Here is a 27197-nt window from a genome sequence, read left to right as displayed (position 1 = left end):
ACTATGCTCATGACCTGGCTACCACCTGTGTCTGCAGCTTATCTTCACTGTGTTCCTAAGAGAAGGGTCGAGTCTTGTCCATCCCTGTACTCCTGGACTTTGGTACCAAACAGGTCTTGAGTACTGACAGTTACCAAGCCATACAGACCCACCCTGCCCAAGTGGCCAAATGACACAGAAGGCTGAAGATTCCTAGGACTCTAAACAGCCAAGAAAGTTAACAACAGGCTTTTATTTTAGAAGAAGTTCATTTTCAAGACCTCACTAGAGGAGAGTGACTGGAGAGAGGAAATGTGGTTGGGTGCACTGACCAGGAGAGAGTTGTGCCCAGTGGTTAGGAATTTGGACTGAGTCATTGTTCTCTGTCACCCTCAAGAATGACCACCGAGCATCAGTAAGTACCTCCACAGAGGGAATCACAAAATTCCCACTGGCAGATGAAGTGCTTGCCATTGTATATGGCTGCACTGATTTAAGTTTCTCCAGATGCTGTTGTCCAAATGTGCTCCCAGAAAGACTCAAAATGATGTGATTCCTCCAGCCTGAGAAGGGATGGAAGGTAAGGAAGAACAGCACAGAGGTGGAGTGGGAGGTAGGAGGAGGTAGGACATGAAGCAGCCCGTGGAGACAGGAAACAAAAAGAGAGAAACAATGTCCAAGCACTGTGGTGCCTGGTCTGAGCTGCCACCCACATTCCAGGCAGACCCAGGGACTCTGTCTGATCTTATGTCTCCGGTGGACTCAGGGAACGCCTTGGTTTCTTTGTTCATTTGTTTTCCATTGATCTCCTTGGCTGTTTCTGCTGGGCATTCCCCAGTGAGCAGTACCGTTAACTAGCTCAGAGGCTGTCAATCCTGGCTCAACATGAAAATAGCTTCATGGACTCTGAGAGGAACTGGTGACATCAGAAACCTACTCTAGATGAATTTGGACAGCATATCCAAGAAAGGGGCCCTGCATTTTAAAATATGAGTATTAGAATAAAATTTTCACCTTCTTCAAGCATGCTTTTTTGTTGTTGACATATTCTCAAGCACTGATTTTGCATAGAATTTTCTAGAAAGTCCCAGACACAAAGGACTCTTAATAAATCTCATGACACTGATTTGCTTTCAGTGCTATAAGCTTTTAATCTCTTATATTTATGAAACTGGGCTTGATGAGTACTGAACTGAGCTCAAATGAGGATGAAAGATTTTGTGATTTCTCTAAAGTCTTTCCAGACTGGTTTATCCTATTAAGATTCAGTATTCAAACTCAGCATTAGGACCAAGCAAAGCAATCACTGAAGAATCTCAGCTACACTAGGATGCCAAAGACCAAACCGTATAGAGGAAATAGTTCAGTGTCAAGATGCCTTTGTTTGGTATGAAGATTATAGGAATTAGAGGCTCAGTTCATAGACAGAGAGGAAATGGTTTCATGACCAAAAGCTGGACCTAATTTCCATAGCATTTTAGATAACAACAACAACAACTATATATATGTCAAGAGAGGAAAGTGAAACTTTTGACAGTGGCCCTAATCAAGTGGAAAGCATGCTCCTTCATTAGGATCAGGATCACCACAAGAGGTTTAACTGAAAAGGTTTCTTCAAATTAAGCCCATGAAGGAAGCTCTGTTTACTTGGGAATGTAGATTCGTATCATCCTTTGATTTCCTGTGCTTTGGTATATTTCTGAGGTAGAAGAATTCCAGCTTGACTGTTTCTGATCCAAGCACTAAGAGCCATAATCAGGTCCAGTGAATAACATGGCAGGCCCTTAAACATTTGTGACAGAAGTTTCCGGATGTGGAGAAAACACAAAGACTTCCACTGCGATTCAGTGATAAACTTCCAGGAATCTGTCCCTCGCTGACCCTTCGATGTCACCCATATATCTTCTGGAGTTCCAGTCCTTCTCATCTTTGACCCCTTGACTGCTTGAATAAACGTTTAGCTGCATAATCCTGCTCTGTACAGCAACTCAGTGACTTTGGAGGGAGTGGACATGTGCCTTCCTGTATTTGAACCGTTAGCCAATCTGGTACGAGTCTCTTTCCCCAGCCTCCCTACATGGGAAATGTGAGAATGGGCGACTTGAGGAATGTTCTCTGGCCAGTGGACAGTAGCTGTGGTTCCTCCTGTGTTTGCCTTCTCAATTCAGTGTAAAGCTCTACCCACAAACCCTGAGCACAAGGCATCATTGAGTTTTTGTGCTGTCACGGAGGCCTGCTGACTCTTGACTAAGGCACATGTCCTAGTTTGCCCTCTATTGCTGTGATAAAACACTGACCAAACCAACTCAAGGAAGAAAGGGTTATTTGGCTTATGTTTCCTGACCACGTGATCATTGAAGGAAACCAAGGCAGGAACTCAAGCAGTACAGGAACCAGGAAATAGGAATTAACAACAAGAAAATGCCTCACAGACATGACCTCCGGCTAGTCTGAGGAAGGAAATTCCTCAACTGAGGTTCCATCTTCCCAGGTAGCTCTAGTGTGTGTCAAGTTGACAAAAACTAACCAGTACAGCACAGCATTTTATAAAGATATCACTTTTAAATGCTTAGCATCTGTGCTCAAAATGACAGTAGCTATAACAATAAAGCCAATCCCATGTGTTTCAACATATGCCATCATTTAGCCACCTATAACCCTGAAGGAGTTAGATATTTCTGTCCTCAATTGGAACTTAAGGTACCTGTGGCTAAATGTATTTGTGAGTACCTTATTGAGTAAGTAACAAGGTACCTCAAAACTTAATAGTGAGTTGTGGAGATGGCTCAGCATGAGGATCTACATTCAGTCCCCAGCCATGTACCACACAGTTAGGGGGCTGACACAGGAAGATCCTAGGGGCTTGCTGGTCAGTCTATTGAGCTTAGAGCATGAGCTTTAGGTTCACTGTGAGACCATATCTCAGAAAAAAGGTGTAACAATTAACAAAGATACCCCAATGTCAGCCTCTGGCCTCCAACATCTCCACATGTGTTAGCATGTGCACCTGTACCTCTACACAAGTATGCACACATATATACCACACACATACACACACACACACACACACACACACACACACACACAGACACACAAAATTTAGAAGCTGGAGCTGAAATCATCCAAACTTCTCACTCATTCCTGTGTGTGATGTTGATGCCACTTACCAGTGGAGAACTTAGCAGAGACTTAGCCAGAACACTGATCAATGCCTCTTTGTGTGCTCTGTGCTTCCTTACAACATAGAAGCTGGGTTTCCAGAGCAAGCATCCCAAAGGACAGAGAAAGCCAGTCAGGGACTGTCACTCTTTATGATTTAGTCTCAGAAGTCATGCAGTGTGTTGTTTATGCCACATTTTATTCACTGAGGCAACCACAAAGAACATTCTAAAGTCAAGAAGAAGGGACACATGGACTCTACCTTTTGTTGGCACAATCCTAGAGTATGTGAGATCAGAATAATGCTGAAGTCAGTTTGCAAAAAATCTTTTTTTCCACACAGAGCTGTTTGGTGGCAGAGATAGACTCAGGGCTCTGGTCTACATGGCTCTATACCATGATCTTAACACTGGACCCCAGAATTCTAGGGAGAAGACTCAAGCCTACCTCTAGCTCAGTGGCATTTGGCATGTCAATATTGCACCTGGATCAGTGAGCAGGCAAAGTCTAACATAGAGGTAGGTGGCTTGAATTTTGGATCCACCTATAGTGTGGGCTTATGATGTCAGGATAGGAAAGCCGTCCTGTCTCCTGAACAGCAGAGTCACCTGGAAGACGTGTCGAAGCAATGGGAATAGTTCTTGAGCATCTTCAGGGTTCTGAGAGTTCTGCAGAATAAAAAGCAAAACAAATAATCACATCTGCATTAATGAAACTTACCAAATAGCTTAGTAGAAGAATAAAACACTTGGTATTAAATGTTTATTAAACTAAAATATTTTACTCATTAAAAAACCTTGGGGTTGGAGAGTTAGCTCTGCTGGCAAAATCCTTGCCTTATCATCACGAGGACTTCATTGCAGTCCCCAGAAATCATGTATTTATCACCACACCAAACCAGTCAGGCACAGTGGAGGGAGGATATTGCAATCCCGGAGCTGGGGAGGTAGAGACAGGAGGGTCTCTAGGGTCTCTGGCCAGCCAGCCTAGCCTATTTGGTGAGTTCCAGCCTAGTGAGAGACCCCTGCTCAAAAAACACAAAGGATAGCATCTGAGGAACAACACCAAGGTTGACCTCTGGCCTCTACACGTACACCCACACAAGTAAATGTGCACATGAACATGCATACACATGCATACACACAGAACAGAAAACCTCAGACATGTAGTGACTAGACAATGTTTAATAGAAATGAAAAAAGAGTCTAAAATAACAGATGGCATGGTGGTAAAATAGGATAGTACGTGTAACTGTCAAGAAAGATGTGAACCATCAAAATCCACAGTATTGCAACGTTCTCTCCTCCCTTCCTTCCCTCCTTCCCTTTCTCCCTCCTTCCCTTCCCAGGCAAATTGCATATCTATAGGTCTAGAAGCAGGAGTTATTTCTGATACAGAAGAATAATTGGGTCCAGGAGGAGCAGTGAGTAAAATATCAGAGGAGAAACAGATGAAAGTATTCACCATTTGTCACCTACATCATAAGTGGCCAGGTTGGGGGGGGTGGTAGAACATGAGGGTGGCATGGATCCTTTACCTCTGAACCTGTGGAGTACTTTGGGGGAAGTTCTCAGGGACTTAACATGATAAATTAATATGCACCAGACTCTGATACTGTGGGTAGCCAGCTATCTGAATGTGCTTTGGGGACCCTTAATTCTAGGGCAGCTCCAGGTGGCAGAGGCCAGGCTGTTTCAGCTTCTGGGAGTGGGTCTGTCTCCAGCAGGAGTGAAAAATGACCCCTGAATAGGAGTAAGAGCTCTCAGTGCATAAGAAGGAGTAAAAGACCTGTAATTTCATAGCAATTACTCCCAACCAAAGTTGTCAAAAGCTTCAGTTTTCTGTGATAAACCTGAACCTCTGCTGGGAGAGAGCTGCAAGGTAGAAATCAGGCAGGAATAGGGGTTCTGTCTGCCATCTGAGCACCACAGATAAGCAGGCCTCAAAAGGGGGTAGATAACAGGTAGGGCTTTGGGAATGTTTTTTCTCTCTCTCTAAAAAAATCTTGGGCTGGGGAGATGGCTGGCTCAGACGTTGAAGCACTTGCTGTACAGGGATGAGGACTGAGTCTGGATTCCTAGAATCCACGGAAATTCCAGGTAGACAGGTGGGCGTGGTGGCTTTTCTGTAGTTCCAGCCTCAGAAAGCAGACCAAGCTGGCTAGCAAGAGTAGCCATATTGGCTAACTCTGGGTTTGATTGAGAGACCCTGATTCAGTGAATAAGGTGGAAGAGTGCTCAAGGATGACTCCTGATGTGAACCTCTGGCCTCCACATGCGTACACACACACACACACACACACACACACACACACACACACACGAACGCACGAATGTGCTCAAAGAAAAGAAAAGAAAACAAAACAAAAGTTCTTAGTCATCCCCTGTTCCTGGATGTTGGTTTATTGTTTCCAGCTTTGTTAGAAAGCCCAGGGGTCTCTGTTTCCTGCGGAGTCCCTACCAGGTGAGGCCAAGGTCTCCAGGGAAGCCAGCATCAGAGACTGAAGGGTCAGATATTTCTGTCTATCAGCATCACTTTTGGGTTGCCAAGAAACCACTGGATGGAAACAAATTACATAGATACCAGTTTCCCAATCTCTTTTGTTTGCTCTTAAGTTTGTTTGAAATAAATTCTTTATACAACTCAATTTTTCCCAGCCCATTCAGGGTGTACTAGACACAGGCTTCCCTCTCAATGTGAAAACACATGATGTACCGAGGAAGACCATGAGGAGGGGAGGTGAATGGGACAAGTATACCAGCACTCTCCAGTGGTGTGGTTTATATATATTCTTGGATTCCTTTGCCCACCTTGGCCACAAGCTCCCAGAAGAAATGCATTGAAAAACCTTCAGGGTGGTTTCCCCAGTGCCTTCCATACCATTGATCATCAACACATACTTTTTGAGTATATAATTTAACTAATGAGTGGTATATTGATACTGAAGACCAGGTAGTAGTCAGAACTAAGTGCCACATTGATTGAAGTCTTTTCCCTGCTGGTTAGCCCAGCTACGAGGAGGTGGCATCCAAACCCGAGATCTGTACCCATGATATCCTCATGGGGAAAATCTAACAGGAACACCAGAGCTCATGCTGCCTGTCACATAGAGGCCAATGAGAAGTGACAGGAGTTGAGTCTGTACTCTGTGCTTTATTCAGAAAGACAGCAATCTGAGACAGCATATTAATATCCCAAGGATCTGTCTTCAGTCTCATCTTTGGCCAGCAGAAGACGGGGGACAGAGGTGATAGGGCAAAGACAGTTTATCACTCCTGAGTGTAGTCATGTCCCTCACTTTTGAGATTTGTGATGTCTGTATTTATCTCCTCACACCCCACCCCCCGCACTCTTCCATTATTTTGTGGATATCTGGGCTCAGGCATGTCTCGAAAAACTGAGTCAAGTTATTTTCTGCTGGTGTCAACCTTGTATTCCTTCAGAGGCATCTGGGCTGGGGAAGGAGGTGACTCAGAACAAACAAATCATTAACTGTATATGTGCTAAGTTGTAATAATATACACATGTAGATGCCTTTATTTTTCAAAAAAATACTTTGTTATTTTTATGTGCATGTGTGTATTGCCTGTGTGTATGTGAGTACACCCATGTCACGTCATGCAGTGCCCACAGAGATCATAAGAGAGCATTGAACTCCCCTGGAACTGGAGTTATGGATGGTGGTTAGCCACCATGTAGGGGCTGGGATTAGAAATCAGGTCCTCTGCAAGAGAAGCCAGTGCTCTTAACCACTGAGCCATCTCTCCAGATGGCAGATTCCTTTCTAAATAGGAAGTACAAATATGTCTTTATAACACAGAATATGAAAGTTCCCCCGTGTCTCTTCTGTCTCTTATTATAATGACCAAAGGGGCAGAAAAAGGGAAACTATAGATGAACATATTTGGGGTAAGCACAGCCAAGGCATTTCTGTTTGGAGAGTTCCTCTGGAAGGACTGCTTTGAGAGACACAATTCCTGGTCAGTGAGGATGCCCATGCAGAGAGTACATGATTACATGGGATATAGAAGTTAGTGCTGTAGTATTGTTTACGTCAGACTCTGTGCTGTTGGAGGTCATCTTTTGAACCTGGTTTTATGGTTTCAGAAGGTTATGATTCTACAATATCTCTATGATGAAAACTCAAGTTTCCATCAATACTTATTTCGACTACACATGGTGCTAGGCATTGCTTTGCATAAATATGACAAAGATTGGGGCTGGAGAGATAGTTCAGCAGTAATGAGTACTGATTGCTCTGGCAGAGGACCCAGGTTCGATTCCCAGCACCCACATGGCTATGAATCGTCCTTAAATCCAGGTCCAGGGGAATTTGATGCCCTCTTCTGAACTCTGTGGCATTGTACAACATGACATGGGTGTACTCACATACATGCAGGCAATACACTCCTACGCATAAAAATACTACTACTAATAATAAAGAAATATGACAAAGACATGGGGCTTTGAAGTTAGCTGGAATGTAGTTGGTAGATGTGAGCCTGGAGTCTGTGGGTTCTCATTCTGTTTCTTCTCCCTTTTGGCCGCTCTGTGACTCAGATTTGCCTTTCTCCTTTCCAGGCTGGGATTGATGGAGAAAGCATTGGCAACTGCCCTTTCTCCCAGCGTCTCTTCATGATCCTCTGGCTGAAAGGAGTCGTATTCAATGTCACCACTGTGGATCTGAAAAGGTAAAGGACTCCATTTTCATATGCTTAGCTGTAAGGAACACAGTCTCTGATAAGACAGGGCAAGTGCTGGGAGCCTCTGGTCCTACCTCATTGCCCAGAACCGAGGCCTGAGTGCAAGGGAGACTGCAAAAGCCAGGGCCTGCTGCAGGGCTGCACTCTTTACTACCCTGATTGGCAAGGTTTGATTAGCAATGAGAGAAGGAAATGGCTATGCAACAAATGTCTCAAAGGCAGACACACGCAACTAGAAACATGGAGGCTATCTCCATAGCCCAAGCATATTTATCCGTGCCACTCTGGCGGGACTTCTGGGGTGACAGTCTGAGTCTTCTGGGAGTTGGGATCCAGACTATTTCTGATGCTTTGTTCCCATCCTTCAGACCACTTAGTATAAGAGTTCTGGGCCAGAGGCTTGCATGGGGGCTGGGAGGGAAGTCCCCGCGTTACAGCTTTTTTTTGTTGTTGTTTTTGCTTGTTTTGTTTTTGATACAAGATCATATGTACCCCAGACTGGCCTGGAACCCCCTATGTAGCCAAAGATGATTTAAAAGTCTGATCTTCCTGCCTCTACCTCTGCATGCTGGGATCACAAGCATGCATTACCACACCCTGGCTTATGCAGTGCTGAGGGTTGAATCTGGGTCTTTGTGTATGCTAAAAAAAGAACTCAACCAATGAGCTACAGCCTCAGCCCATTTTCGGTTTATAAAGTTCTGTTTCAGGCTGCTCCAAGTACCAGGCACCATCCTGGATTGGTCCTGTACAGTGTGTCCTTTCCTCTCTCCCTTGGTCTTTAAATGTTCAATGACTGGAGGGTCACTCCCCCAGAATTTTCTTCTGTTCCACCCTCTTCTGTGGTAAGCTTGCATAGTCTTCCTGTGAATTAGTCTATAACTAGAGCCAGGGAGTCATCTGGATAATTCTTCATGGATGTTGTTTTATAACACTTTAGATTTCACGTCTATAATCGTGTCTATTTCTCCCCCCTTGAGATGGATTCTCTTTCTTTCTCTGGTTTCTTTAGGCACCTAAATGTTTCCACCAGTTCCTTTCTTGTGACACCCCCATCAGTAGCAAGTTCAGCCTTTTCTCCTATGGTTTTATCCTTTACCTGCAAGCTTTCTTTTCCCTTCTCAAAGACCACAGCTGGCTCAGGCCTCACCACTGACAGTCTGATCGTTGTTTTTAGGTCTTCAAGTTGTCTTGTCTCTCTCCTCTCTCTCTCTCTCTCTCTCTCTCTCTCTCTCTCTCTCTCTCTCTCTCTCTCACACACACACACACACACACACATCAAACAAACACACATAAAAACATATCTCTTTGCTTTTTTTGAGTGTCGAAGAAACAAAACGAAATGTCCATTATAATGAAAAATGCTTTTGTGAAACTGAATCGAAATGTCAGTAGATCTGTGTGAGTGTGTGGGGGGGGTTGTTTTCATATGTGCATGCACACAGAGGCATAATATATCTCTCTCTCTCTCTCTCTCTCACACACACACACACACACACACACATAACAAAAAGACAATTATGGGGATATACTTGTTCATCTGAGCCTTTGAGTATAATTTTGTTTATTTATAGTGCTGGGGATCAAACTCAGGGCTTTCTGCATGCTAGGCAAGTACTCTACCATTGAACTATATTTTCAATCTTCTGAGTGTAAGCTTTGAAGCCGTAAAGAAGAGACAGAGGTGTCTTACTCATCTCAGGCTAAGAAACTGTCACTGTTTCTCGCTGCCCACCATGTAGATGCTTAGTTCCGTTCCTCCTCACCCTGCCTCCTAACACTACTCTCTGTGTCTTTCCTGTCCACCTGTCAGTCTGGCCTACCTCCTGCTGCTCTTGTTCCCTGAAATAGCACCCTAGGCTGGATGCTTCCTCCATCTAGACAGGCTCTCTCTTCCACATCTCTATAGACTATACACTGTGCCCGGCACCCAGGCTCAGTTTAGCTGCAATGCCTCCGTGACTCCCTCTGTATCCCAGCACTCTCAGGAGTGGCCCTTCAAACTTCCATAACACCTGTTGTCTGGAATTCCCTAGACATAATCATTATTTAGCATTTCACCCAGTTACAACAGCTACGGTCTTAATACTTTATAACTGGTGAGTATTTTCCCATACAAAATCGTGTCAAATATAATTCTATAAAGGAAGTCCCTTTTCTCTATTTTATACAAGGAAACTGAGACAGACCCACTGAGGTGGCTTACTCAAGGTATCTAACGAGAAAAGGGCAGGGCTGTTACTAAGATCTTCCTATCCTTGGATTAAATGATATGCTCTTCAAAACTTACCCATTATAAAGTTTTGAGTTTCTTTGTTTGTTTAAGTTTCTTTGCTATCCTTCAGAGCAACTAGACTTTTACAGACCCTTGGTTAATATCTGCGGAATAAGGGGTCATGTGTCTGCCATGCACTGTCTGTGACAACTGAAAGAGCAGAACTCCACAGTTTGGAAGATGAGCCTTCTACAGAAAACCAGAGGTCTCACCTGGAATTCCCAGCTGGAGCTCAGGCTGGGGAGGGGAGCCTCACTAGCAACCTATGGATGCTGCAGTCGGTCTCTTACACTATCAGGGCTGGCCCTGTAACATCCCTCTGAGGAAGGCCAGTTAAGTAACACTAGTTTTACAGACAAAGACACTTTCTTACTGTTCACACATACACACACTAATTTCTAAGAAAGTTGATTTGTTACTCAGGGACCACTATGATTGGCTGAATGACCTTGAGGTTTTCTGAGGCTAGGTTTTCTCATCAGTCCAATGATGATTTAGAAAAATCGTGCCTTCCATAAGATGAATGCATCTCTCGACTCTCACCAGAAAAACTTCCTTATACAGCAGATGGTGATTAACACAGAAACACACAATTGGCTGATGTGCAGAGAACAAGAGGCCACAGAGTGCTTATCTCTGAATTGGACACCTATTTCAAACCTTTGCCTCCTAAGGCTCAGGGATCATTGAAGAAGAGGCAGAAAGATTTTAAGAGCCAGAGTGGGTGGATGATCACAAGGCAACAGAGTCTTCCAGACAGCTGTTCAGTTACTCATATGAACTCACAGAAATGGTGACAGCACGCACAAGTCCTATGCAAGCTCAAACCAGACAAAATCCCAGCAGAGACATGGGGAAGTGGATAAGAAATCCCAACCCGACCTAAGGAACTTTTAGCAATTGATGGCTGCTGGGAGGGGGAGAGATAGTGTCTTATAGGGATGGGACTCTTGATAGCCTAGTGAATGGGCCCACACTAAAGGGCATTTGGGGATAAAAATCAGACTCTATAAGCCGTATTACATACATAAGAAATTACATTAAATTGGGCAGGGGGGTTGTAAGGGGAGGTAAAAACTGGAAGGGATCTAAATAGCATCAAACTACATTGCATGAAAATTGCAAAAGTTCAATAAAAAATAAAATTAAAATAGTGCCTTCTTCATCCATAGGAGTTTTGTTGAGTGCTTAGGGCAGCGGGTCATATAAAGTATTTGTATTCAGGATTTTACCTGGTTTATTGCATGAACTTGCTACCCCTGAGCCCCCCTTAGCCCCCATGGAGCAAAATCTAGAAGAAAATAAAGATTTGCATGAAATAATTCACAAATCATATCTGGAAAGATGTAATTCTATAATTTCAACAATCAGTGCTTTAGAAAAATCTACAAGGAGAGGAGGGGGCACAACAGGCCAGCACCTTTTTGGCAATACCTGGCTAAGCTTCAGCACTCAGAGGTGGCCCATCCCCAAAGTGTCAGAGTCCAGTGGTCACAGTGCCCTGATGTCCCAGAAGTCAAGCCTCCACCACCATATCAACAAATTTCTGTATCTTTAATCCACAGAGAAGTAACAGTTAAAAAAATAATAATAAACTCGACATCAGCCTTCCTTCCCCTGACAGTGTGAGGTCTCCCAACCAGAAGGAGCCAGCAAGGAATGTCTTTTCACTGTGTGAGAGGAGGGACACCCACAAAGTCAACAAAGACACTGAGTAAATGAGATCTTAAAAATACTTTCCACCTCAGTTGTCTCCGTTCCAAGTGTCACGGAATGCTGCTGGAGAGCCTACACGTTGGGAGTGACAGGAGTGCGGTACCTTGATTGGAATTCTTCTCGTCTCCTCCCTAACTGATTAGGCCAGGAATTTGTCTCATTACAGAGGCTTCTACCGCCTTGTTGACTTTTTCACAGTTCCTCCACCTCATTTTTCCACACCAACGCCCACAAGGAACCTGGTGCACCCAGAGACCATCTGGGGTGATGAATACCCCCAGCGCTGCCCAGACTCCTCAGCCCCTCAGCCCCACTCTTCCTTAGTGCAAACCTCTTGGGTTGTCTAGTTGAGACAGCAGACTTGCCTTCTCTATTCATAGGGCCTGGATGTGTTATACTTGTTTCACCTAAAAGATCCTACTGGCTCCACTAGACTAAATCAGCTTTCATAAAATAAACACTATATTTAATGGCGCCCATTGGAAAAAAGAAGATATTCTTACTTGGAAATGGACTTTTTTGTTGTTTTAGTTCAGTTTAGTTTAGTTTAGTTTTGTTTTTTGAGACAGGGTCTCCCTGTAGCCCCAGATGGCCTAGAGCTTACTAGGTAGACCAGGCTGACCTCCTGGTCTACCCAGTAAGATCCTCTTGCCTCTGCCTCCTGAGTACAGGGATTAAAGTCATGTGCCACCATACTCAGCTTTAAATGGACATTTTATAATTTGACATAATCTTTAAGAACCCTCAAATTTAAAAACAACTCAGGTTGCTCTCTCTCTCTCCATATATATATATAACAGAATTTTTAAATATTTCATAAAAGCAACTACTTTCTAGCAAAATCAGAATTGCGATAGTCATATTTTAAATATAGTATGTGCTTGAGTTAAGTAAAAACTGTAAGAGGTAGACTACCATGGATTATTAACACATTATCCAGATATCTGCCTACTGGTCTCTCCACATTCAGTGGAAAGGAAATCACCTGAGTTGGAAATTGTATCTTTTTTTTTTAATTTGAGGGTTCTTACAGATTATCTCAAATTATAAAAGCTTTCACAATTGAATTGGAGTTGTTATCAATGTCAGACCAAAGTTTGATCTCTAAAGTAAGAGGTGTATTTGGCTTATGTAGCCATTAAATATCTGAAATGCTGGGAACTCCTGCACTCTAGCCACAGCTCTAAGTTCTTTCCCTCTCACAGATCCTGAATTGAAACCCTTTTCTTAGATTCTTAGATATCTTCTAATCTAGCAATAGTGGAGTCTTTTTGGTTGGTTGATTGATTGATTGATTGATTGATTTTTTTTGAGACACTGTTTCATTCTGCAGTCCTTACTGGCCTCAAAATTGCAGGAACCCTCCTCCCTCAGCCTCCCAAGTTCTGGGATGACAGGAGTGTACCACTCTGCCCAGTTCATAATTATTGATGTAGAGTCCTTGGTCACAGCTTATCCAATGTTTTCTGAAAAATAACCTGTTAGATATAACCCCGTAAGTTTTCACCAAGGCCTGTGAATCTGTGATAGAAACCGAGTAATACAAGGCTTTTTGAACATATTGACTCCATTTAATAATTTTAAATTCAACTACTATTTTCTGCATTCTCCAACTCCTGTTTTCCCCATTCTCATGAATACCTTATAGCATGAAATATTTATAGACTGAAAAATATTCTGTTAGTCTGGGAAAAGGCTAACCAGTACTAGAGGTTAATTGCTACATGTTAAAACTTAGATTACTCAGAATGGGAATATTCAAACTTGAACAAATGGCCCAAATTTCACATACACACACACACATACATACACACACACACACACACACACACACACATTTTTTTCTATTTTATTTCTAAGAGTAAAAGTAGGATCCACTGTATTAATGTTTTTAAAGATTTCTTTTACTATTTATGTGTATGTGCTTCTTTGTGTGTGTGTGTGTGTGTGTGTGTGTGTGCGTGTGTGTGTGTGTGTGTGTGTGTGTGTGCACGCGCCCATGTGCATGGATGTGGGTGCCCAGAGAAGCCAGAAGACAGTGTTGGATCCCCTGGAGCTGGAGTTATAGGGGTAGTGAGGCAGCTCACAGTAGTGGGGTTCTCTAGGACAGCAATACATACTCTTAACCTTACAGCCGCCTCTCGAGATCCAATGTATTAAGTTTTAAAGCCTGAAACTGTGTCTTTTCTTAGATGAATTAGTGAAGGAACTTTTGGAAGCAAAGTCCTGCATAGTTAAAAGTAGGAGTTAATTTAGATAGTCACTGGTGATTCTCTCCAATTTTTCCCAAAAGTGCTCGACTCCATCTTGTCCAGTTCCTCTCCCATTTCCTTCCTCCATCCCCTATGGACTTCCTGTGTCACATAACACTCCTGTGTTTTCTCCAGCCTCCACCGCCTTAGGCCCCACACCATGAATCTGGTTAGCACAGGATCTGATTTACAATCTTAGGCTTCTCAGAAGCCTAAGGATTCATGCCATCACCTGAATCTATCTCTCTCTGCAGAAAGCCAGCGGACCTACACAACCTGGCTCCAGGCACACATCCGCCCTTCCTGACCTTCAACGGGGATGTGAAGACTGACGTCAACAAGATTGAAGAGTTCTTGGAGGAGACCTTGACCCCCGAAAAGTAATAAACTGCTTCTTTCCAGAGCTACTGAAAGGCAGAGAGGGTTAACTGAGGGAAGACAGATTTCTAGAGGACTGCCTCAATTTGGAGCAGGAGACCCTGATTTTCCAATAGAGAATATGGAACCCACCCTGTGGGACACCAATCTCAAAAAAAGAAAAAAAATGTCATCCACTAAGGCCACTTGCCAGCAGATGTCATCAGCCAGTTCTTCCTACATAGAGTGACTTTAGGGATTCTGACAAGGTTACCATCCTTCTCTCACCTTTCAGTTGTTCCCCAGACCGTGTCCAAAGACCTCCAGATGGGGTAAGTCTCCCTCATCTCCAGAGGAGAGCCGAAAGGTCAATACAGTGAAAGCAGGAAAGGGGTGCCCAGTAACTGAGCCACTAGAGGCATCATAAATCGACCACGTCACAGTTAAACTGATGAAAATACCAACTGGTACCAGGACAAGTAAGAACAGGGACTAGAAGCTCTTGTGGGGCAGATTAACTGCTGCCTACAGCCCACTGGAAACAGCTGGGTGTAGACTTTTAGCAAAGGCATTAATTCAATCAGCATGGCACACACACACACACACACACACACACACACACACAGACACACACACACACACCACCCAGCTGGCTGCAGCCAGAAGTCACACATGTCTCTGAACAGGACACCAGCTGCCACTTGGCTGGAAATGCCCTGACAGGGGCTGGCTCCTAATTCCTTTTCTGTCCTTTGGAGCTTGACCTCGTTTGCTTAGACTGGTTGCAAATCCCAAAGGACAAGCATAACTCAAGCAGAATTTACCCTTTGCCTGTTGAGTTTCACGTTGTCTCTTTGGAACTAATCCTCTCATTCGGGAATGTCTGCTCCCACCCAGTTGAGCAGGGAGGAAATGAAAGTGAAAGAAATGAGTTGGGTGGTCCCCTTGACCTTCTGCCAAGGCCGTAGATGGGATGTGCTCCTGGCTCTGCCAAGGGGACCTGTGTGCCCTCCTGATCCACCCTTTCTCTGCCCTGGGATCTCAGTCCTCCTCTGTAAAAGAATGACCCCCTAGACCCTTCCCTACTCTAGCTCTTCATATACACTTTAGCCAAGTTACCCACCTGTCATCACCCCAAATCTAGATGTCTTTCCCTGGCTGTTTAACTCAAGTGACTCTACCGTGTGACCACATTGAGACCAACAGGGCACAAAGACTCTGAAGTCATATGTCCCTGAACATTCTTCCTGAGGAAGGTCATTATCGAATCTACCGTCTTTTTGTCAGATAGTAAAGTTTCCATGCTGCAATCAAGGCCTCGCAGTATTGGGTGGGGACATGCCATCTTCTCCTCCCTGCTCGTACGTGCTACCTGAGCCGAGCATGCTGCTTCTCACCCAGGTCTTTTCTGGACTTCAGTTAAGTACAGGATGTTTGATGAAGGGTATCCTTGTCATGCTAGGGAACTGGGTATCCAGCAGTTAGTAGCCCCTCTAACTTATTAAATGTATGCTTTCTGAAGGCTCCTAAAGTAAGGGACAAGTGATCGTTGATTCTTGGGGATACCAGCCCCAGGAGTGTCCTCAGATGCCTTGTAACCATCGGATGAGGGCAGATGCTACAGTTACCTCACAGCAAATGCTAGGAAATCAGCAGTTGGGCTCCAAGCCCAGAGTCCTGCCAGTCTGCCTGCAAGCCACCGGCCTCAGTCAGCCTCCTCACTGACATGGGCTGGAAGGTGGAGTGCTTTGTGTTCAGAGTCCTATGGAGTAGCGTAGCCTGGCCGTCTGGTTCTCCAGGGGGCAGCAAACAGCCCTGTTCCCCGAGGCTGCCGGGTCATGTGTTTCTCATCATGCTGCTGTTTGTAAAAACTGCGAGAGCCAAGACATTGAGGGAGACTTTTCCCCCCTTAGCCTTATTTCTTAAGGGAAAAAACACATACAAAAACTCTAGCAATTTAAAAAAATCATATTAGGTTCCATAGAACATTAAGTGACAAAATGAAGAATCCAGGAAATCTCAAGTAGTTTCTAAATGAGACTAACATCCTGCCCTTTCTGTGGCTAATGCTGAGCGAGGAAGTGTTTGAAAGGATGATGAGCTATAATTTCCAAGTTCCCTTTCAGCTCAAGTTCTGTGCTTCATGAGCATCCCAAAGATCTTCCCCAAACTGACTCTATTTCAAATAATCCTAAGGCATAGAAGCTGGGATAAAGACTCAGGAGGCTAGGGGCTGGGGAGATGGCTCAACTCATTCTGCAAGCACAAGGACCAGAGTCGGATCCCCAGAAACCCACATAAATTCCAGGTGGGCATGGAAACCTGCCTGTAATTCCAGCCTGTGATGGTAGAAACAGGGGATTCCCCAGAGCAAGCCTAGCCATATTAGTGAGCTCCGGGTTTGATTGAGAGACCTTGCATTAATGGATAAAGTGAAAGAATGATGGAAGATGAATCCAGACATTAATCTCCAGCCTCCACATGTGCATGTGTACCCACACACATGCAGAAACATGCATACACATGCATCACACACACACACACACACACAGTGGAAAGGGGGGATACAAGAATTCAAATACTAAACTAAAGCCATTTAATTACATAGCATGTGGTTGTGGCAGTCAGATAGCAAATGTGCGCTGAATGTTAACAGGATTCAGAACACTTCGAACTTCAATACACTGTGAATTTTTCATTTAAAAAATGTATGACTCTCTCACAGTGATGAAAATCAGTAATATTCCTCTGGAAAGTAGAGAAACCGCTTTTGAACCTCCCACAGGATGGCTGAATGTGGGCTTTGCAGTCATAATAACGTCTGTTCAAGTCCATAACACCAGGTGGCGCTCTCATGCAGTAACATGAGGGGTGCAAGGTAGCGGTGGCTTAACAGGACAAAAGTTTTGGTTGGTGGCATGGTCCTCTTCTGCCTGTAGCTGTATGTGACCTCCAAGGTATTTACAGCAGAGAAAGCCAGAAAAGGGACAGTGCATAGTGTCTTTAAGAGCCAGAGCCATGAGCAATTAAGCCACTTCTCATCTTGTCCCACTGACACAAACCCCAGTCACATGACCCCAGTGTAACTGGCTGGGAAATGCAGAGAATCCGGTGGATATTTAGTAAGCATGAGCAGTCTCTGCTACAGGTCATTTTTTAAAAAGTTTTCTAGTCTTTGATTCTCATATGTCCTGTGACACTTCCTGAGGAGACAGGAACAAATATCTAGTCACCCCAGAGAGGGCCACATGACAGACGAATGAAATGATTCTACTCAAGTCTGGTTTGGTGAATCAATGAGTCTATCAGAGTTACTTACAGGAGCATGGCTGACTCAAAGGCAGTTACATCACCAAATAACCCTTTCCAGCTTTATCCCTGGAATACCCTGTATAACTTACAGGCAACTCTACCAGGCTGACTCTTGTTCCACAGATGATAACCTGAGGGAAAGGCTTTACAAATTCTGCAACTTTCTGAGCTTTAGTCTAAAAAAACTTCCCTCCATTCTCCAGGAGGGAATGTTTCAATTTGGAGGAAATAACTATATAATATCAGAACTATAAACAGAGGACCAAAATGCTAGTCTTACAGGACTAGTATAGGAGATCCTGCTGCCTAGTCCAGTGCCATAGAGGGAATGCTCATTAAATGATAGAGTGAGAAACAGAGTTCACGCCTGTTCTGTGGCTGTATTCCAGGTACAGTCCTAAGGACCCTTCGTGACCTTACGTCTTAAACAACAGAGCCTAAGGGATGCCATAAGATGAATAAGCAGGACCTCAAGGATCTTATTCTTTAATAGTGTAGACAAGCCAAACAGACACACAGTTGAGGAGAGCTGGAGCCATTAACGTGCCCATCAAGTGAGGGTTTGTCAAAGTGAGGAAGCAGGAATCACAGAGGAGAGGGAGTGTTCTTGCTTCTTGGCATGGTAGGAAAACAACAGTCTATACTTGAGCTGCCAGACAAGATCCCTAAATCAGCAGATGCAACTCTATGAAGACTGGGTCTCTTTATCTCCAGTACATCCCTCCAAACAGGCACAGGGCCTGGCCCTGGTTTGGTACTTACTACACGTTGGTTTAACTTTCTTCAGTGGTATGGCAGCCTGTGGCTGGTCCATAAGGGGTCATCTGGCACTAAGTCAGTCACAACACTTGCCAGTTGCAATTTTTTATTTATTTGTTTTCCTGCTATTTTGTGTGTCAGAGAGAGACACTAACTGTTTTATTTCCCAGAATGAAGTTTAAAGTGCAGATCTAAGTGAGTGCATTTGAAATAAGATACCTTAAAGACAGGGTGGAAAGTGATTTTCATCAGTTAAGTCAAAACTGGCAAATGTTAGTTGTTGAAGGCCAGAGAGTGAATGTCTCTGGCTTTGTGGGTCACACAGGGTCTGTGGTAATTCTGCTGTTGTCCCACGAGAGTAGTCATGGCCAGCATGTGAATTGGTGGGTGTGAGTGTGTTCTGATAAAATTGCACTCACCAGCCAGGGAGATGGCTCTGTGCAAGAGTTCAGCTCCATAGAACCCACTTAAAAGTCAGTAAAACATGGTGGCTGCTTCTAATGCCAGCACCTAGGAGGCAGACAGGATTCCTGGGACAAGCCGGCAAGTTAGACTATACGAATCAGGGTGCCCTGGGTTTAATTGAGAGACCCTTGTTTGATAAATAAAATGGAGAGTGATTGAGGGAGACATTGGACTTAATATTGAACCTCAACATGCATATGCACACACTCATACAAACATGGAAAATACTTGTGGGCAGTGAAATTTAAATTTTATATTATTTTCACATAATATAATTTTTCCAACTATTTATTTTATCTTTTTGAAAATATTTTATTATTTTTGTTTTATGTGTATTGTCTGCATATATGTAAGAGCACCTGCACCATGCAATACCCACAGAAGAGGTTGTCAGATACCCTGTAACTGGAATTACAGATGACTGTTAGCTGCCATGTGCGTGCTGGGAACTGAACCCAGGCCCTCTGTGAGAGCAACCAATGATCCATCTGAGCCACTGAGCCATCTCTCTGATGAACCACTGAGCCATCTCTCCAGCCTCAAAAGTTTTTTCTTTCTTTATTTGATAAATAAAATAGGCTATGGTCTCCCTATAGCCCCACCTGGCCTGGAACTTACTATGTAGACCAGGCCGGTTTTGATCTTGCAGAGATCCATCTGTCTCTGCCCCCCAGTTGCTGAGATTAAAGATGTGTACTACCACGCTGTAAGTCAAATTCACTGCTGGGAGGTGCACGTGGCATCCAATCCCCTCCTCCCACTGTCCTTGCAACAGCCTGAGGAAAAAATTCTCCAAACCCCAGTTTGAAGAATCTTAGTGAGTTTATTGGACTTGCTAACTGAGCTTGGCGTGCAGGTTTACTTACAGACAAGCGGGCGCACCGCCCCCCCATTCATGGCTGTGTTCGAAAGTCCACACCTAGACATAAATCCCGTGGCTCCAGACAGCCTTACAAAATGGTGAAAGACCAGCTTCCTGGTTTTCCCAGCATTTATACCATCAGCTCCTCCCCTGAAAGCAGCTATAGTCAACTGAATGGTTGTAAGAGGGAAGGGGAGTGGCTTCTTTGCCGAAGGTGGGAAGGAGGCGGGTCCATGGCTTGTCATCACAGGGTCAGAGGAACATCCATATCATACACGCCTTGCTGGTTACCTGGCTATTTAGAAGTGTAAAAAGTATTGAGCCATTGTTAGCTTGAGAGCCATGCACAAACAGAGGTCATAGTCTATAGCTCATTTTGAATTAGAGAGCTCAATCTTCCTTTCGATTGTCATCAGACTCAGAGGTGTTTCTATGAATGAAATATTGTCTATTAGCTTTTCAAAGAAGCAAAAAATACTCTTCATCCCCTCCTTTCCATACATAAAAATTTATTTTATTATTTGTGTGTGTGTGTGTGTGTGTGTGTGTGTGTGTGCATATGAATGCAGGTGTCTGTGTGCAGAGGCCAAAAGAGGGCATCAGATCACCTAGAGTTACAGTTACAGGTTGTTCTGAATGGCCCATTGTAAGTTCTGGGAACCAAATTCCAGTCCTCTGTGAGAACAGCAAATGCTCTTAATTATTAAACTGTCTTTCCAGCCCCCTTTGCATATTTAAAATTGTGCACAAATATGAATATACTTAACATGTTCCATGGCAGCCTCCTTCCAGGGTAGTCATTGAAATCTGTGAGATTTAACTTCTTGGAGACCTACTTTCCACAAGAGCGAACTTCAAAGGCAAGGTTATGTTCTACAGTAAAGTTTCAATGAATCACAGAGATGAGGAAACAGCATGACATTGCGGTGGGCCCCCTGAATGCAAAGTCTTTTGTTGTCTATCTTAGATCTGATATCCTGGGCCCATATTTGGCCCAATCTGGCTATAAAGACATGGCAAGATTATTAGAATTTTTATACATAAGGAAAAGCAAAACAACCAACTCAAACTGTCCACTAAAATGCATATTCTAGATCCTGTTTATTTTAAATCGTCAAGGAGAAACAAAGAACATTGGTTCTGATTAAATTGGTAATATTATAAATCTATTAATCCTAATATAATTATGACATAATCTTACATTAGAAAGTCAATAAAGGGGTCTGGAGAGATGGCTCAGCAGTTAAGAGCACTGACTGCTCTTGCAGAGGACCCAGGTTCAATTCCCAGCACCCACATGATAGCTAACAACCATCAGTAACTCTACTTCCATGAGATCCGACACCCTCTTCTGACCTCCATGGGCTTTGCACAACACGGGTGCACTTACCTGCATGTAGGTAATACACTCATACACATAAAATAAAAGATAATATTTTTTTAAAAAGAAAGTCAATATAGAGAGGGATGATGCAAAAGTCCCACATCTTGGCAGATTACCTAGCAGGTAGCAGGAAACCTTGTTTTAGCCCCCAACACTGTATTCTGTTGTACTATTCTGTGTAGTGTTGACACAGCTGTTGATGGGAGCACAGAGTACCCCCTCCTTTGGATGGAGACCGCTCATCCATGGTACAGAGCCCAGTTTTGAGGCCCCTACGGCTTTGAGGTCAAATAATTGTGGCCAAGAGGCCACAACATACAGGATAGAAAAACTGGGCTTCCAAAATAAAACTGCATGGGCTGGGATGCTGGTTCTGTCAATTACGTGACTCCAAGCAAATAGATTAACCTTTCTGTGCCTTGATTTCTTTGCATGGGCAGTGAGGGTAGAGTTGGTACCAATAAGACTTGGGGATGAGTGAATGATGTATTCAAAAGAGGCTTTGGACAGTGCCTAGGTCATGGCAGCCACACAGTACGAGTTAGTTTTTCCAGAGCAGTACAGTTATCAAGTAGGAAGGCACTGCTCTAAGATAACAAAACAAGGTTCTGTCGTGCCCTATTTTTTAATTGCTTTGGGTCCTTGAATGATCATTTAATGTAGGCCTCCAACAACTTTGCTACACTTTCCTCATCTGCCTGATGTAGAGAGTCATCCCCTATATCTTTCTGAGGACTTTTCCAATTGCGGTATCTCTGACATTAAACAGCTACTTGTCACAGCCCCAAGCGTGGGACAACCCTAGTGACTGATATCTTTAAAGAGCAAGGAAATGTAAGAATAAAACGAACGATTTCTGTGTGTGTGTGTGTGTGTGTATGTGTGTGTGCAGGTACACATGTGTGTATGTATGTATGTATGTATTTATATGTGCATATAGAGACCAGAGGTCAACCTTCGGTGTCATTCCTCAAGTGTTGTCTACGATGTTTTTTGAGACAGGGTCTCTCACTGGCCCAGCACTCACCAATTAGACCAGGCTAGCTGCAAAGCTTCAGAAGATCCACCTGTCTCCACCTCCCCAGAGTTGGGATTATAAGCATGCCACCATACTCAGCTTTTTTATGTGGGTTCTGGGGTCAAATTTTGGTCTTCATCTTGTTATCCTTACTGACCGAGCCATCTTCCAGTCCCACAAAAAATGTTTAGAGACTTCGACTGAAAGCATTAAAATTAAAAATCGCTTTATAAACATAAAACAACCATGAAGTTCACAGTCAAAAACTGTTCTGTAAGCCCCAACGTCACTGTTAATAATAACAAGCAGACCACCTTCCCCCATCACCACCCCCTTCTGCCTGGCCATGCACATAGTGCTTGTGAAAGAACATTTTTTAAATTACAATTACTCATGTTGATGACGCTGCTGGGTCAAATCCAAGGATCCCCACACGTGTTCCCTAACCTCTTTCAGTCCCAAGGTCAAAGGTCCTAAGCCCAGCCCACCTCTCGTACTCCTTCGACTTCAGAATGAGAGAAAGATAAAGGGACAGAGTGGGGGTCTTTGCAAATTTACCTCCATACTTGGAAATCAAAACAATTGAAAACACATGTCCTATGGGCAGAGTCTGGTGAGTTCTGCACCTTATTACTGTGCATATGTAATAAGCATCTCAAAGACATTTTAAAAGCATACAGATAACATTTTTCCTCTGAAGAAATGGTTTAGCATCTTGCTACTAAGGGACAAGGCACCCACTTGCTCTGAAAAGCTAGAATTGTGAGGGTGGATCTGAAAGTGGATGGGTATTTTCATGTGTGAACAGGGGCAATGTCAGGGACCCCACCTGACAAAGAGGCACATTGTGTCACTAGTGCGTGACTGAGGGTGGTTCCAGGAAGAGGATACACCCTGAACCCCATGGGTGGCATTCTGAGCTTTAGCCAACAGTCACTCAGGGCAACCCTCAGTTTCTCAGTGACCCCTGGTTTCCTTTATTGTGCATGATGCCTGAGTGCCCACCCTCCCTGTAGGAGGTTGCAAAACTCTAAAAGATGGGTAGATCCAGCCAGGAAGGGGAGTGTTGCTCACTATAATGAGGACAGTTTCACCCCTAAAGGAACTTTGCTCTTACAGTTTCATAGAACACCATGTCTTCCCTTCCAGATACCCCAAACTGGCTGCGAAACACCGGGAGTCCAACACAGCAGGTATTGACATCTTCTCCAAGTTCTCTGCCTACATCAAAAACACCAAGCAGCAAAACAATGCCGGTGAGTGACTCTTCTTCAGGAGCCCTGGTAGTGTCTGCTTCCTGCCAAGTGGTGTGTCTTTGGTACCCATGCCCATATCAGATCCTTGGGCCAGAGAAGCATCTGGAACCAGCACTGCTAGTTATGAGGGAGATTATAGATGCAGCCACCTGACCAGTGCAGGGGAAACAACAGTAGGCTAATGCTGACTCAGAGGCAGGGATGCAGCTTGCTTCAGGAGGCTGCCTTATGGCACAGGAAAATATATGACATGGAAGGGTTCTTGATACTGTGCATTTGTCCCAGGCGTACAAACCCATCTGTGTTCACAGACGGACACATATTCCTACTCCTTTCTAGTCCCTGCATGACTTCTCAGGGACTAAGCAGAAGCCGTGCAGGGGGCAATGAGGTTCACACTTGGGTGAATGATGCAGACCCAGTCCTCAGTAGCGTCCTCACCAGGAGTCAGGGGAGTGTCAGGAAGGACTTCTGAAAGCCTGGCTCCTCCTCCTCCAGGCCTTTCATTTCTGGTACTGACTACAGACCCAGGACCTGATTCTCTTATGATGCCACTTCATAGGGGGCTGAGCACCTCACATTTAAGATCTTGGTGACTTTAGCCCCTTATCCAGCATTATCCTCTAAGGATTTGCTGAAGCCATTTGAATGAGCATGAATGACACCTGAAGACTGGTGTGAGGCCCTTGAAAGAAAGGCAGGAAGGAGAGCATTCCCTTCACCTCTCAGTGAGAGGATGAGCCGAATCCCTGGGTCATGGCACCAAGCAGAGGAAGCACTGCATGGATCTGTATGAATTGACCCATCTAGGATGCACGGTGGACCACTGGAAGACGGCAAATGCCAGGTACCCCTGGAGTTCAGAGAAAGAGTACTTCTGGGTAGCTGTGAGAGAGAAGAAACAGTGATGGGAATAGAATTAGTGCAGGAAGTCTGTCACAGCTAGTGAGGACCTGGATTGTGCCGAGTGCAGAATAAGACCCTGGAGGTACAAAGATAAAACCTCTTGAAAGTGTTTCAAATGGCATAAAGGGTAAGAGGGAATCGGTTCTCTAAGAACAGAGTGCAAGATGTAGAAGATGATAAAAGTCAAGGAAGGGTTTCTTTTGACTCACAGTTTGAGGATCCAGTCCATCATGGGGAGAAGTCACGGTGGCAAGAGTGTGAGGCAGCAGGTCACTTTGTATCCACAGTTTCCTGTGCTTGCTGGTGCTGGAGAAAAACTCCAAGTCAAACACAAATCAGAAGACAAGAGGCACAGTATAGCTTAATCACAGGAAGTTGGAAAAGCTGATAAATGGCCCTGCAAAAGAAAAAGCAATTCCTGTAAAGGTATTTAGAGTAGGAATTTGTCTAAGGTCCTCTGAGAAAGCTCCAAGGATTTCAAATGGAGCTAAGAACTCAGAGTGCAGGATATGGGAAAGATGGATCAAAAGCTAGGACAGAGTCCAGAAAAAGGCCAGGGCCTACAGCGCCAGTCTGGGCATCTTTGATTTTATTCCATGGGCAACAGTAGCCACTACCAGGACATTAGAGTCACTATAAGGAAAGTGACCTTTAGGGGACAAGGAGCAGCCTGTATAAACTATTTTAAGCAGACTTGGTGATCTTGCTTCATTGCTGTTTGGATTCTGTAGTTAGTTGAATAGTACCCCTCCTCTCAAAGGCCATGACCACCTAGGATCTTAGAATATTTGGAAATAAGGTCTTTGTAAATGTGATTAGATCAGGATCTCAAGATGAGACCATTCTGTACTAGATGTGGTCTCTAAATCCAATGACAGGTGTCCCTCAAAACAATCACGGGAAAGAACAGTTACTGAAACTTTTCCTGGCCCAGGATCCAGAGGCAAAGATGGATCAGGGACTTCCCTCTTCCCAGAGGGCCCAGCAGGCTCTTGAATTCTGTTTTCTTCAGTCTTTGTATCCAGTGTCCTTTCATCCCAACCACAAATATCTTCCTTCATGCTTGTCAGAGCGCCCTCAGAAAGATTATCTCATTTGAACCTTCCAGATTTTTAAAATTAAGAATGGTATTTACATATCATCCATATTTACAGTCCTCTTCTCCCCAAAACCAAAGCAGCAGTTTCCACAGAGCACCGTGTATCAATTTCCTATAAACCCAATACTCTCCAATTTTCATTGTTTGTCTTCTTCTGTTTCACTTTGGTTTTCTCCATAATCAGCTTTGCCCTTGTGACTCCTTCCCCTAACTCATTTGCACATTTCAAAGCTGTGGCATTTCTGCTTTCCAGAAAGAGAGCTGCCCCCACCCCACAAGTTGTTCCTCTCTGGCCCCCTTTTAATGAGATCACGCAGCCTCCTTCCTTGGACCTCAAACATGCCCGCTCCCCTGCCTTTCCATCACTTTTCCTTCTTCCTGTCCCATCCCGCTCAGTTTTGGTCAGTAGGGTTCAAACGTTCTTAGACTCAGCAAGCCAGGGACTCATGCTTCTACAGACCTGTTGTCACATAGAGAGCAGCATCACTCCTGCAAGGGGGCTCCTAGGCCAGACCCAACTCCATGCTCATATCCCACGTGTCCCAGGAGATGGGCCCTGACTCTTTCTGCCTTGCTGGAGCTCCGGGACTGGCAGCTTCCAGCCCCTGTCTTCCTTGGGCAGGCTTCCTGACTGTACCACTCTGCCCCTTTTCTGTCTGGGTCTTCATTTGACCATTTGTTTTTCATCGTACTTTTTTTCTGAGACAAGATCTCATTATATAGTCTCAATTGGCCTGAAACTCTCTATGTAGATCATCCCATGCTGGTCTTGATCTCACAGATATCCACCTGCCTCTGCCTCCTGAGTGCTGGGATTAAAGGCATGCACCATCATACCTGGCTCTTTTCAAATTTTTAAACCTTTTTACTTTGTGTACATGTGTGTGCTTGTTCATGTGTGTGAAGGTGCATGTGTGTATGATGGAATGTGCACATTCATATGTGTGCACACGCATGTGAATGCTAGAAGTCAATTCCAGGAGTCATTCCTCAGGCAGTATTTACCTTGTTTTCATGAGACAAGTTCTCTCACTGGCCTGAAACTCACCAATTAGGAAGGCTGACCAATGAGCCCCAAAGATCCACCTAATTCTGTCTCATCGATTCTGGGATTGCCCGTTCTGCCAATGTGCCCAGCTTTTCCATGTGGGTTTTGGGGTTAAACTCAGGTCTTCATTGTTATACAGCAAGTGCTATACCTACCAAGCTAACCCCCCAGCCCTCTTTTTTCCCTCTTGAGCAGATCCTTCCCTTCCTTCCTCCCCTAGACACACTGGCCGTGGTCATGACCTATCCTTATACCATCACCATGGAAGCAGGAGAAAAGCCCAGGCTGCAAATGTGGCTCTGTGTGGTCAGTCACCCCTCCACTTATATGTGGCTACAGGAATCACCATTCAAAATATTCTTGTGGTTCCACAAAGTCTCCAAAGCCCCGAACTATTGGAATACGGATCTCATCCATGGAAATCACCCTGACTAGTCATCGGGAGAATTGCCCATGAGTTTGTTCACTCAGTCACTCATTTAGCCATTCAACAGAATTTCATGAGGGCTGGGGAGATGGCTCAGAGGAGGAGAGTGCTTGCTCTGCAAGCATGAGGACCTGAGTTCAGACTCCCAGCAACCATGCTAAAAGCCAAGCATGGCTATGTGAGCCTGTAACCCTATGACCGGGAGTAGAGACAGGCTGAT

The 27197-nt window shown here is 44.3% G+C and overlaps 1 protein-coding gene across 1 annotated transcript in view; it reads left to right on the top strand.

The window, feature by feature from the left end:
* The window catches only part of LOC103744894 (chloride intracellular channel protein 5), a gene marked incomplete at its 3' end in the record, with an annotated part of 63164 nt that extends 39667 nt beyond the window's left edge, over window positions 1-23497 (top strand). The window contains exons 2-4 of the mRNA XM_029570210.1: window positions 7720-7829; window positions 14339-14464; window positions 23391-23497. Of these exons, the coding sequence (XP_029426070.1) occupies window positions 7720-7829; window positions 14339-14464; window positions 23391-23497 (343 nt within the window). The remainder of the gene's footprint in view (window positions 1-7719; window positions 7830-14338; window positions 14465-23390) is intronic.
* Between the last annotated feature and the right edge of the window lie 3700 nt (window positions 23498-27197).

Source organism: Nannospalax galili, unplaced genomic scaffold (genome assembly GCF_000622305.1).
Source record: "Nannospalax galili isolate Female #2095 unplaced genomic scaffold, S.galili_v1.0 scaffold803, whole genome shotgun sequence".
Lineage (NCBI taxonomy): Eukaryota > Metazoa > Chordata > Mammalia > Rodentia > Spalacidae > Nannospalax > Nannospalax galili.
Note: the sequence above shows the minus strand (reverse complement) of the source record. Positions and strands in the feature narration are given on the sequence as shown.